Here is a 12,346-nt window from a genome sequence, read left to right as displayed (position 1 = left end):
TCCTTGCTGTACACATCCCTGCATACAGCAGAATGAAGAGGAGCTGATGTTGCGAAATCTCTCTCTGAAATGAAATTCAGCACAGTGAACTGCAGCACCGTCACACAGCTCCTGTTAAACTATCCCCTCCTGCTCTGGCGTTAGATTCAAAGACAGGTACCACACCACTAATGCTGGATCTTTTCATGAATCTTCAGATTAGTCGTGGCTTCCTGTGTAGCGACCTTTGATCATGGATTTTGTTTTTTCAAATCACACTGTATTTTTTATATTGAATTAACATTCTATACCACACTGCTGCCATGTATAAATTTCCATGATATTTTTAGATCACAAGCTGAGCAGTCAACAAATCTGAGTGACTACTCTGCAGACCGAATTAGCGAATAAGACAGATTTCAATTAGAACTTTCTCATCTGTGTAAAGTTAAATGTCTCTGTCACATACATCTGATATGTGTAGAGATAACAAGAGTCCACCAACAGTAGGTAAGCCTAACTTTTGTGTCCACAATGTAAACAGTTTATTCAAAACTGAAATATGGTGACCTTTGGTACATATCGAGATAAAATAATTACTATGTTCCAATATCTGTTGAACAGGTCAGTTCAACGCTTGTGGCCTCCAGGTACCAATCAGACCTCTCCTTCAGAAATGCTGCTGTTCCACAGGCTGAGGCAGCAGTTCTGAATGACATTTCTTTACATTTATCAAGCTTGGTTGCTTCAACACTGACACAGCTTTTAGCATCTAAATTGTGTTTACATATAAAAATTCTGATCAAATTGATTTACTTACTAACAAACAGCCTTAGAAAAATACTTTGTTGAAGGAGAGAGAGTCCAAAGAAAAGACAAAGGGAAATAAAGAAGATAGAAAATGTATGTGCAGGTATGTTTATACTAGCAGTAGCTGGATTTTAATCCACAAGGAGTTTCTGAAAAATGGTGCAGTGCTTTATTGACTTCAGTGTACACCTGAAATATCCGAGACTCAAAAATGATTTAGGTAAAAACATAAATTCTAATGAGGCAAAACAGTTTTACTCCCTACAGCATCCCTTAGTGGTCAAAATAAAACTGATTGTGCCTCCTCAAAATAGGAACCCGACTCTGTGTTGCTGTGATATAACCTCTGTTCCAGTTTGCAAACAGGCTTTGACAAAGTAATGCATTTCAAACATCAAAAGTCCATAGAATATTTTTGTTTTTACCCTCATTCTGAACGTCATCTTTGCCAATTTTGGAGATGATTGAAAAAAAAAAAAGGCTTACAGGCTGCACAGCTCAGTGCAAGTTTATCATTGTATTCCCCGTCAATTTAGTCATAATCCAATTCTCATTCATCAAACATTTTAATTTATGAAATAATATTGATTTGCAGTTATGTGTATGGTATTGTGCTAATGATCAAGGCTGGATTACACAGAATGATTCTGCATTTACTTTTTTATTTGAAAAGAATAGAGAAAAAGTATTTTCAGCTATTTCTTTCTTAAAATGAGTTTACCGTCGATAAGCGACACTGTCTTTAACGTGTGCTGAACATTAACTTGAATGCAAAAAAAATACATCTTAAATTATAAAACTTTCAGTTTCGTGTATGGTTTGAAATCTATCCTAGTTGTCATTGTCGCAATTTTAACACCCGCTGCCAGATTCCATGTTTTACCAATTTTTTCTTATTCATTTACTTTTTTTTCATTTACAAGTAACTGTTGTATAACTGCTTCAAGTAAAATTGTACACTACAGAGCATGTTCACTGCTGAATAAATGATTCTCTCTGATTTCTCTGGGCATTAAAGATTTTCCCAAGAATAAAAACTACCACAGTTGCTTATTATTTTTGCTTTACATTGATAAAAACATTTTCAGTCCCATCACATGCTGATATTTCTATGAGAGGTCACAGAAATGTAAGAAAGAAAGAAAGAAAACAGTGATCGCCCTCTAACTTGTAGAAGCTGCTGAAGTAGTTTACAAATGATCGTTTCATTGTTCAGATGCACACGCTGATGTGTTTCCGTGTCAAAAACATGACTGGGCAGAGACTATACATGTTGCAAAGCTATAAAACCTCTGTCTTCTGGTAGTGCTTTGCCCTGTGGTTCACCAGCAGATTGTTTGGTACTCTCAGCGGCCGCTGGTCGTAGTCCCCCATGCATACAGCCACAAAGAACAGGGTCCCTCCGATGGCCAGTGCCAAACCTCCGAACCATCCAGAGAACATTGCCTCACCATATTCCCACCGAGGCATCACATCAGGAAAACCTTCATCCCAGAACTCCACCACAGTCGTGTACGCCACAATAGAGACGGGAACCAGAGTAGTGAGCCCCGATACCCAGGACAGCACCCCGGCAAAGATCAGGAGCCCTCTTTTTACACCAGGCTGCCCAATGCACATCTTAACTCCCTCCAGACCTGTGAAGGCGGCCAACACAGCTAAACCTCCGGTGCCTATAGACATCAGCATGAGAACTCTTGAGATCTGCAGATCCATCGGCAGTCCCAGGATGGACTCATAGGCCTTACACTGAATTCCCACCTCCTCGGTGTAGAGGCAGGTGTGCCACAGTCCAGAAAACCAGTTCTCCACTTCGTTCAGATCAGAGTTCATCGTCTTCCACAGAGGTAAGAAGGTTGTGATGAGAGATGTGACCAAGCCTCCGAAAGTCACAAACAGTGCAGTTCTTTGCATCATTTTAGTGGTAAGAAAAACCATGGTCTGCCCCTGCACACACAGAGTCTGAGCTGTGATTCAGCTGTTAGAGTGTATGGAACAGAGGAAGAGATCCAGAGCGGCTCTGTAGCCCGTCCCACCTGTTGGAAAGACCCAGTTCCTCGGCCTCCTTAATGAAATGCACCTGATAGGAAGGAGATAATCCAGGACTGTGGCTTTACAATGGACACACTGTGTTGTTTCAACGTTCAATGTCATCGCTGTGGATAATGAACTCTGTTTTCAGATGAAACCAGATATGTCCAGTGGAATTCTGGGCTGAGTGAGTGCACAAGTCGGCCTAAATGAATGAAACATGAGCGAGCTCAGCATGGGCGACACACACACACACACACACGCAAAGGAAATAAAAGCTGCTCCAGGTATTCATAGAATGGAATATTTCTGCAGAATTGTGAAATTAGTCCACCTTCTTGAAAGTTTGACACTATGTGAGACCATTTTTTGCAACATTCTCACTGATGAGGCTTGTACATTATTTACAACTGAAACATTTACATTCTAAAGAAATCAAAAGGGAAGTTTTTTTTTTATTGGCCAAGAGTCTCAAGTGTCTGGACAATGAAAAGCACTTTGTCCTCATTGCAATGGTCCTTTCAACAGTCTTAAATAGTCCCAATTCTTAGGGAGTTTTAATGTGGGCCTTTAAAGCTCTTGCAAAACAACTGCCTGCTCACAGAAAACCCCGTGAACTTCCCTCAGTGTTGAGTTCAAGCTTTTTCTTTCCCGAGTCCTCAAGTCTGTTTGGGGAAAAAAAGATCCAAACCCTAGTTGTCCACAAATTATTACATTTGTTGTAAATGTCTATTTTACTCAATACATAGTTGGATTTCAATCCTTATTTTGCTCAAGTGCAAAACCTCGTCAAGGCTAGAGGAATTCCTCCTCTCAAACCAGGAGTACTGAATGACCTTACCATCCACAGATCTTTGGAAAATTAAACCATAAATCTAGATCATTCGATGAAAGGCCAAGGATTAACCTTCAGCTTTCTCACATAGTGTACATTTCAACGGTCTTAGCACATGGAATCAGCCTGTGGAAGATTTTCACATTTGTAAAAGTATTTGAAACATAAAAAACATCAAGTGGAGATATATGAATATGTCAAAGCAGCTACGAGCACTGGAGTACTGAGGGTGGGGGGGGGGGGGGGGGGGGGGGGGGGGATCTACATGAAACTGTATGAAACCAGTGGGGCCAGTGATGCTTCTGCAGCTTTAGGAGGCGCAGACATTATACGTATGCTTGAGTGAGCGTTGGACTTCACAGCATTTAAAAGGTTAGGTCAGGGCTGGAGAGGCGTTATCAAAGGTCAAAGCACCAATACCAGGACAGAGGGGGGCATACACACTCATAAGAACATGACTCACTTTTCAATGAGATTTATTAAGGCTTGAAATACATTAAACCCATGTAGGCATATATTTCATAACACTAAACTGACATTACACATTACGATGTTGTATGCATAGATTTTGTCTTTAGTAACGGCAACATTATTTCCATAAAGATCTGAAACAAATGCTTCACCCTAACTGGATATTTCTATATGATTTGGTTTCATCTTGGTTTTAGAACTGTGTCGCAGCTAAGAATAATACAAGTAATTCATAACCATTTAGATAAATTAAAACTGTTTTAAATTAAAGAAGAGATCTCTTACGACAGCACTGGTACATTTCTAAAGTAAAAAAAAAAAAAAGGTATATACAATAAGCTGCATATTTATTAAAATAAAAAAAATTAAAAAATCAAGAGACATTCTGAGCCAAGAAAATCTAGGAGATTTTTTACGTATACAAAATAAATAAACAAAGTAGAGATGAAAAGGGGATTTTTTGGATTTTTTTTCTACATTCTATAAAATTTCTAGGCAAGAAACTGGTTTCACTCCAGACTCGCGTGCAGAGAACAACCTGATGCAGTGCGAGTGAAAAGGCAACTATTGTACGGAGGTCTGACACATGCAAGGTCCGAAATGAGGTGTTAGGGACGGGGGAATGGCTAGAATTAGGTGCGGCAGACGTTTACGGCTTCTGCGAAAGGGAAAAAGAAAAAAGGAAAGCAAGAAAAAAAAAAAAAAAAAGAAGAAGAGGCCTCACTCTCAGGAGTTATCCTAAATATCGGAGCCCATCTCTGCACACTGTTTGTCTGATATGTGTGTAGCTAGAGACTCAATGATGTCCAACAACAGCAGCTGGCTGAGAGACCGCAGGTTGGGGAGCTTGGATACCTTTGGGAGGGGAGGAGAACAAAACAAAATGAAAAAATGCTCAACTTAAGACAATGAGTCAGTGTAAAATGGGCAATAAGCAGCTGTTGTTTGCACATGCATGAAAAATGAAAAACAGCTGAAGGAAGCTTCACAGAAATATCAACAGCAGAGCTAACACTCCAGTGAAGTGAAAATTGAGTGCTTCACTGTTTCTTTGGATAACAAACAATAATCAGAGTGCCACTGTGACCCTTATGCTTATTCAGCCGGCCAAGCTGTAAACAGTCTCATCTTTATGTAGAAGATGGAGGGTGATCCACTAAAAGGCCAAAGGTGTCAGATTCCCACAAAGAAGACACGACTAGAGGGTTAGCTCAGCTGCAGCGACCGGGCAGCACACCCTCAGGGCTCCGGAGACAAGCCCACCCACCTTTATGAACTGGTGGACAATAATATGGAGGCAGTGTTTCTTCATGTCCAGAGCCTGGGTCTTGTCAGCTGCCTCCATAATCTGTGGGGGGAAAATACCGAGGGAGGAATGAGAGAAGAAATTGTTCATGCTAAAAAGAAAGGGACATCGTTGTACAGCTAGGTCACAACCCCCCCCCCCACGGATGAAAAAACAGAAATACCTGCAAGACGTTCTCCACAGTGACGTTCATCTCCAGATTCTGCTTACAGTAAGCCTGCAGCCTGTTATTGGAGAAGCCGTAGTAATATGGTGCAGCAAACAGATAGCTGTTTATCACAGGTCAAGGAGGAGAAAGACGAGTTCTCTGTGTGCATCACTGGCATGACAAGTCACAAGAGTTTCAAAGATGCTGTTTTAATGCATCACAAATCTTAGTCCTACACTGAATCACTGCCGAAAGTCACTTCTAATTCTACCTCGAACAAAATCATTCCCACATGTATACTTAAGAATACAAAAGGTCCAATTTTAGTGACTTAACTCAAGCAGCACACATTCAACACACAGTCTAACATTTTTAAGGATCTAAACAGAAATAATATTTGAAGAAAAACTCTCTTCTAGCACAAAGCCTAAACATTTTCAGTGCATTTGTTGAATGATATGCTCTTTGCCATAGTTTGAGAAGGATACAGGGAATCCTCAGGAGGCATGTTGACGTCACCATAATAGATATAACGCAGCATGGACTCAAAAGCCTGCTTGCTGGGGACCATCTCACCGATGGATATATTTACCTGACCGTCCTCTGGCATGAAGGAGCGGAACATTGCCTCAAAGTAACTGCAGGATATCAGTGGAAAGATTATAAGTCATGTCGCCAAACTCAAACGGAGCAAGATTTCAGTGATTTAGAAAGAAAAAAAAAAGTTAGGAGTAATACGTGCTCCTCTACCTGGACCGGGCTGCCAGTATGGCTTTATGTGCGGGTCGTGGGTGACCATCTAACAGCAGAATAATGTCGCAGAACTCCAGGCCGCCTCCCTCCAGGTAAGCCTTCATGTCCTGAACCAAGGAGGTCCCAATGTCCACCGGCTGGTCTGAATAAACCCTGGGCGGAGGCTGCTGCTTTCGCCGCACTATCTCCACTATCAGCGGGGTGGAAAGACGCTCAAACTCTTTAGTCATGATCACTTGGTTAAAGTGGGACTCCTTCACCACAAAATTAAGACAGTGCTCCTGGAGAAAGAAATTAGATTTTTTGGTATTAGTGGGAACCTCTAGAAGAACCTCTTACTTCTGAATTAAAACACTTTGTACTTCAACCACTAGAGATCAGTAAAAACAACGTTTTAAACTGGACTTTTCAAGTCTTTTAACTGTTATTTGGATGTACCTTCAGCTGGTCCAGTTGCAGCTTGTTGGCATTTTCACAAACACTGAGAACATTCTGCAGGTCCACAGATGCCTCGATGTACTGCACACAAAGCTGCTCCAGCCGTGAAAGCTTAAAGCTTAAGGCCAGTTTGTATACATCCATGATCAGAAGAACGTCCTGGACATGACCTGCATAGACAGTCGAGACAAAAACGGATAGAATCTCTTTCCTTCTCTTGACTTCATTGCGTGCACCATAAAAAGAGAGAGCTATGAGGACAGAGCTACCTCTGCGGGGGTACTGGATCTTGTCTGTGTAGAGAAACTGCATTAAGACTTCAAAAGGCTGGGCCTCTGCTTCCCTGATGGATACCTCCAGCAGGGGCTGTGTGCCCGATGGCCTATTGCTCGCTGGGATATCCCTCGGGCCTCCAGCTGCTCCCTCATCACTTTCCTCACTGCTCTCCTGTTTGGTCCTCTGCAACACAACAAATGAAAAGAAAACTGACCTCCTGCTGTTACAATTGTTGATGTTGCTCCTCAGCCACATATCTACTCATTTTCTGTTTAGTTAAAAACACCCAGTGCCTCATACTAGTGTTGCCGTAGCTTTTCTACACAGAAAGGAAAACGGTCATAGCAAATTTGAATAGAGACAAAGGAGTTGGAGGTTAGGCAAATTCCAGAACCGCTGTGTGATTTCAGAGATATATTCAGACAGTGCTGCTGTCTCAGAGGGCGTGAGGGTGCTCTGGCTGTGTGGCTCTGACCTGCTGCTGCCTATCCCGGGCCTGCAGGATTTTCTTGCGCAGCCACTGACATCTTGCAGTCACTATGGCAATATGCCCCAGGACTCTCTCCTCTCTCTGTAAATAACAAAAAAAAAAAAAAAGAAGGGGCGACCAATGGAAAAAACACAAGTTAGGTGGACCGCGTAAAAGTCCCTTTGTAATCTTAGTCAGCAGTTTAGGGATGTCATCCCTGCACAGCGATGAAAACCCACCTCTCCCAGTATAAACTCCACGTCACAAAACTGCCGGTTCTCCCACAGTTTGCCGTAATCCTCGTGAAGGGTACACTTTGGGTAGCTTGAGAACTGCAAGACACACACATCTCTGCTTCAGTTTGTGATCTCACCTTTAGGCACCAAAGTGTTTTTTGACCAGTGTCTTAATGACATAAAACACGTGAATATTTCCACAGTCATTCACACCAACCTGGAATCTGTACATCTCCCCACTGCGTACGTTGTTGTCCACTGTCCCTCCAAAGATGTACATGGCATCCTGAATCACAGCAGCAGCGTGGAAGAGTCTCCCGCTGGGCATCTGAGCGATCAGAAATAAAGAAATAAATCAGCTTCTGTTGGGGAGTGTTTCACCACCGCTTAGCAACCTGTAAGCTTCAATAACAAATGTGTTTAAATGCATATTCGGGGTTTGCTATAAGGGAATGTCATACTATTGTTACTACTATTAATACTACTATTTCTATGTTAACAAAACACGTTTGTGATCCATTCTCATCCGTTGTAACATCTAATAACAGTTCTTTCTGATTGTTTTTGGTTCATACCTCACTGTCAAGGCTGGGCAGGATCACCTCCCAAGTCTGAGAGTCCACATCATAGCAGTGCAGCTCATTGGGCAGAGTGTTGTCAGCAGCACCTCCAAATACATATAGGTGGCGGTCAAAAGCAACCATAGTGTGCCCATAACGTCTCTGGGGAGGTGGCGGGGAGCCTCGCAGTAAATGCTCAGTTGGGATACGGGTCCACCTGAGAAGATGGATTGAGAAGCACCATTACACTTCATCTGATCTGATGATTGTTGTCTGATCTGACAACAAGAGTAAACAGGCTTTGTAATTAAAAGGTTTTGCTTACATGTGGCCTTTAAACTCAAACTGAAAGAGGTTATTGGTGATCTTGGCTCCACTCTGACCAGAAAATACAAACATCTTGTCCCAGCATACAGCCACTGGGAAGTTGCAACAAGAGGGGGGAATCTCACCGCTCTGATCAATCTGATGGGCAAGAGGACAAAGAGGAGAAACATCAACACATGTGCAGCATTTCTGGGCCTTTTAGTTTAAATTGTTTTTTTTTTTTAATTCATGGTGAGGACTTTAACCGGCCTCTTCCCAGCATGCATGCTCTCGATCCTGCAGACTGATGGTCCACATGTCATTCAGCCTACACACAAATAAAAATAAACAAATCAATCAATCAATCAAGGCTGAGCACGTAAATCAATGTGTGGCTCTGAGAAAAGGAAATGGTTTCAATCATACCTTGCATTTCCATCATAGCCAGCAAATATCCACAGCTTATCGCTGTAAACAGTAGCACCATGTGCGGATCTGGCCACTGGCAAGCTACAAGAGAGACATCAAACTGATCAGTCCAGGTAAGGACCTGCATTTTTAATGCATATTGCTTGATTTTAATATATGGTATAAACAAAGAAAATCATGTTTTTTCTTTAAACAAACTGTTCAAATAATCATCCTTTCCTGGTGTTAAAAGACGTTCAAAAGTCTTTTAAGAAACACAAATGTATGAATAAACATGGGCTGCATGTGGGTGTTAACACCGTCGCCTCACAGCAAAGAGGGTTCCTGGTTTGAATCGTTCTGTGTGCAGTTTGAATGTTCTCCCCGTGGATGCGTAGGTTCTCTCCGGGTACTCCGGCTTCCTCCCACCGCCCAAAAAAACATGCATGTCAGGTTAACTGGTCTAAATTGTCGCGTGGATGGTTGCTTGTCTCGTTTGTCTGTGCGGCCCTGTGATGGACTGGCGACCTGTCCGGGGTGAACCCCGCCTCTCACCCAATGACAGTGGGGGATAGGCTCCACCCCCCCTCCTCCCCACCCACAACCCTTGCTTGGATTAAGCACGTGTAGAAAATGGATGGATAGATGAATAAACGTGTTACCTTCCTTCCACTTTCCATTCGGTCCACTGCCCTGTGGCAAACTTGTACTCAAAAAGGTCATTTTTATTTTTCAGGTTTGAATTTGAGTAGATGTCTCCTGTGTAGCCCCCTGGAACATATTAGAGTAGAACATTATAGTCATGCCACTTGAGTTTGAGTAAAGGTTGAATGAATAGCACGTTTTCAACTCAAATTAGAAAAAGATAACATTACCAAAGACAAACATGCTGCTGCCGTAGACCACAGCAGAGTGGTGGTATCTGGGAGCTGGTGGAGTTCCAGTGGTGAAAGCCCTGTGAAACACAGCATTAACTGGAGTTCAGTCATATTTTGTGGTCTTTGTGCTTATTTCTTAAGCATGCTGTAGCCTTACCGACACCAAGAGCAGTCCTTCACATCAAAGCGGAGCAAATCATTCAGCATGTTCTTCCTGTTGGGTGGCAAAGAACTGTGACATACTGTATGTGGTGTCCACCCAGAGAAAACACCTGCCAGCGTACAGCAATACTCACCCGTTGTCTCCCCCAAACACATAAATGGCATCCCTGTAAGCCACAACAGTGTGTTTGCTGCGCCTGTGTGATGATACACGAGTCTCAGGGTGAGCATAAATAAATATGTGGGATTTGTGATGATGCTTCTCATCTGTCAGCATGTTACCTTGCACCAACAAACTCATCACACGGAGGGAGTCTTCTCCAGCGATGAACAGTCTCAAATGGGCCAAAGTTTAGCGTCAGATATTCCACACTGTCGGAGCAGCTGTGGTCGAAATCAACACTCGGGGCCACTTTCGTTGATTTGCAGGACATTTTTCGCAAACTCATCCAACTGGGTCAGTCCTCAGGGCCACTCATCCGCAGGCACCTCCTCTGTTAACGGCATCGTCGATGGCGGTCCTCCAGCGCGAGAGCAACGACGTCTGCAGCCGCTAATTCGGCTGTTGCATTAGTGCAGGTTACACTAAGGTCAGCTTTGTGTAAAGGTAGAAACTCCGCTCCTTTGGTTGACAGTTAGCTTCTCGCTAACCTCACAGCTAGGCTTGGCTAGCTAGCGTCATGCTACTGCTACACAGCAACGAAAGAAACACTTACAGCGAATAAAGGTGAACGGTTAGCAGCTCAAGTTACACCAAAATATCTGCCCAGTCGGTCTGACACTTCGTTGAGTTCAGTAATTATTGAATGAGTTTGTGGAAGGGTAATAGGTACAAAAATTAAACTAGCAAAATAAGAGTGCCGCTATCATGGGGATCAGACAACCACGCCCCCGCGAGACTGGTGGGGACTTCACTTCCTGTAATGTTCGAAACAAGATACAGGACAACCATAATCTGCTTTTGCGTGGAATACAGAAGTTATAGAGCCAATGAATACATAAAGGGTTGTAAAGTAATTATGTTCCAGTGAACTGATTGCCAATAAGTGTAATTTATCCAATTTACATTAAATTATGGTCGGATGTGCAGTTTGTACATCATGAATGTGAGCCTCATAGTGAGGCGCATCACTTATAGATATGTTCGGTGACTTTGGACAGGGCAGGAGAGGTTTTCGATAAGTGCTGTTCTTATCTCTGACTTGTTGCCAATGCCACACGTAAATTATTTAGTAACACTAAAGCCTATAGTCCAGAGGGTTTTAACTATCAGGGTAATTTCTCATTCAGCTTGTGTGGAAAGCAGCTCTTTTGAATTATTTTCAATTGCTTTCTCATCCGAGAGGATTCCTCAGTTTCAGCTGGCTGGTCGTGAGTCACAGGCCCATATCCTACTGTCGGATCATTTGCACCATGGCCAGATGAGCACCTCCTCTGTCACCTGGTCATCAAGTAGGTCACTTCCACCTGTTGGTTAAGTTTTTTAGAAAGATTCCTCAAAAAGTTGTGGAAGGATTTGAAAGTAAGCTCTTCCAAAGGTGTGATATGACCCAAATGAGGTGATGCCTTTTGGGTGCTGATTCCTATCCAGGTTTTTGTTGTTGAGCCTTGGCAGAGATTTTCTTTACTGACTGTTTTTTGCTGTTGTTGTTGTTCCCATATGAGTTATTATGGTGAAACCACGTGGTCTCATTGCTTTCCACTTTTGAGTAAGCCTCTCCCAACTTTCTGCCTCCAACTCTGAACACAGCTTTTATTAGAATATGTGAGGTGTAAATGTTGACTGAGCTCACAAAGAATGTTATTTTTCTCTTTTCTCAGCCAGATTACTGTCACAGATGTACATTGCTACTGCTTCATGGCAGTCGATTTACTGTATTTGCACTCATACATCACATGGTTTAACAAAGTATTAAAGTATTAATAGCATTAATAACGCCTCTGGTACTTTCCTGCCAAGGTAAGTCAATGTCTGTAAAGAAACAAACAAGGATTCTCATATACAGTTACATTTTTTTATCCCTTTACCTTTATGTGTCTTAGCAAAGCGAGCCACATAATGCTGTAATTAACGCTGGCAGCGTCTAATTCTCTTATCATTCTAGCAGTTTTTACATTTTAATGAAACTCGTGCAGTTTCTTAGAAAAATCTCCATCTTTAAATTTTCTAACTGTAAAACACATTTTACTGTAATTCATGAAAAACAGGATGTTCTGGTAAACAGAAGCTATATCTTCAAAGGTCAATGGAGTACTGGTCTCACCTTGGTGTATTATCTG

At 42.3% G+C, this 12,346-nt stretch overlaps 2 protein-coding genes across 2 annotated transcripts; both read right to left on the bottom strand.

Moving 5' to 3' along the window:
* Nucleotides 1–1,955: 1,955 nt before the first annotated feature.
* On the bottom strand, nt 1,956–2,727 carry cldn26 (claudin 26). The gene has a single exon (XM_072386982.1). It carries the CDS (start codon nt 2,725–2,727, stop codon nt 2,071–2,073), a length of 657 nt encoding a protein of 218 aa, XP_072243083.1. The 3' UTR covers nt 1,956–2,070.
* Nucleotides 2,728–4,114: 1,387 nt separating this feature from the next.
* On the bottom strand, nt 4,115–10,962 carry lztr1 (leucine zipper like post translational regulator 1). Its single transcript, XM_072387991.1, has 19 exons — nt 10,349–10,962; nt 10,201–10,263; nt 10,062–10,118; nt 9,902–9,981; nt 9,689–9,797; nt 9,045–9,128; nt 8,889–8,946; nt 8,638–8,777; nt 8,328–8,529; nt 7,970–8,080; nt 7,756–7,848; nt 7,523–7,618; nt 7,041–7,230; nt 6,772–6,941; nt 6,331–6,614; nt 6,069–6,218; nt 5,596–5,701; nt 5,394–5,474; nt 4,115–4,981 (listed from the first exon to the last, which is right to left on the bottom strand). Exons 1-19 carry the CDS (start codon nt 10,513–10,515, stop codon nt 4,865–4,867), a joined length of 2,358 nt encoding a protein of 785 aa, XP_072244092.1. The 5' UTR covers nt 10,516–10,962; the 3' UTR covers nt 4,115–4,864.
* Nucleotides 10,963–12,346: the final 1,384 nt, after the last annotated feature.

Source organism: Leuresthes tenuis, unplaced genomic scaffold, assembly GCF_036924035.1.
Source record: "Leuresthes tenuis unplaced genomic scaffold, fLeuTen1.0.hap1 SCAF_6, whole genome shotgun sequence".
In the NCBI taxonomy this organism is placed as follows: Eukaryota; Metazoa; Chordata; class Actinopteri; order Atheriniformes; family Atherinopsidae; genus Leuresthes; species Leuresthes tenuis.
The sequence above is the reverse complement of the archived record's forward strand: the minus strand, read 5'-3'. Positions and strand labels throughout refer to the sequence as shown.

What these genes read in the sequence shown, in the direction of transcription:
- cldn26 (XM_072386982.1), bottom strand. Translation starts at nt 2,727, where the DNA reads ATGGTTTTTCTTACCACTAAAATGATGCAAAGAACTGCACTGTTTGTG.
- lztr1 (XM_072387991.1), bottom strand. Translation starts at nt 10,515, where the DNA reads ATGAGTTTGCGAAAAATGTCCTGCAAATCAACGAAAGTGGCCCCGAGT. An exon ending in GAATGGAAAGTGGAAGGAAG is followed by an intron (nt 9,129 to 9,688) that starts GTAACACGTTTA and finishes TCTCTCTTGTAG; the next exon opens with CTTGCCAGTGGCCAGATCCG. An exon ending in GGGAGATGTACAGATTCCAG is followed by an intron (nt 7,849 to 7,969) that starts GTTGGTGTGAAT and finishes TGTGTCTTGCAG; the next exon opens with TTCTCAAGCTACCCAAAGTG.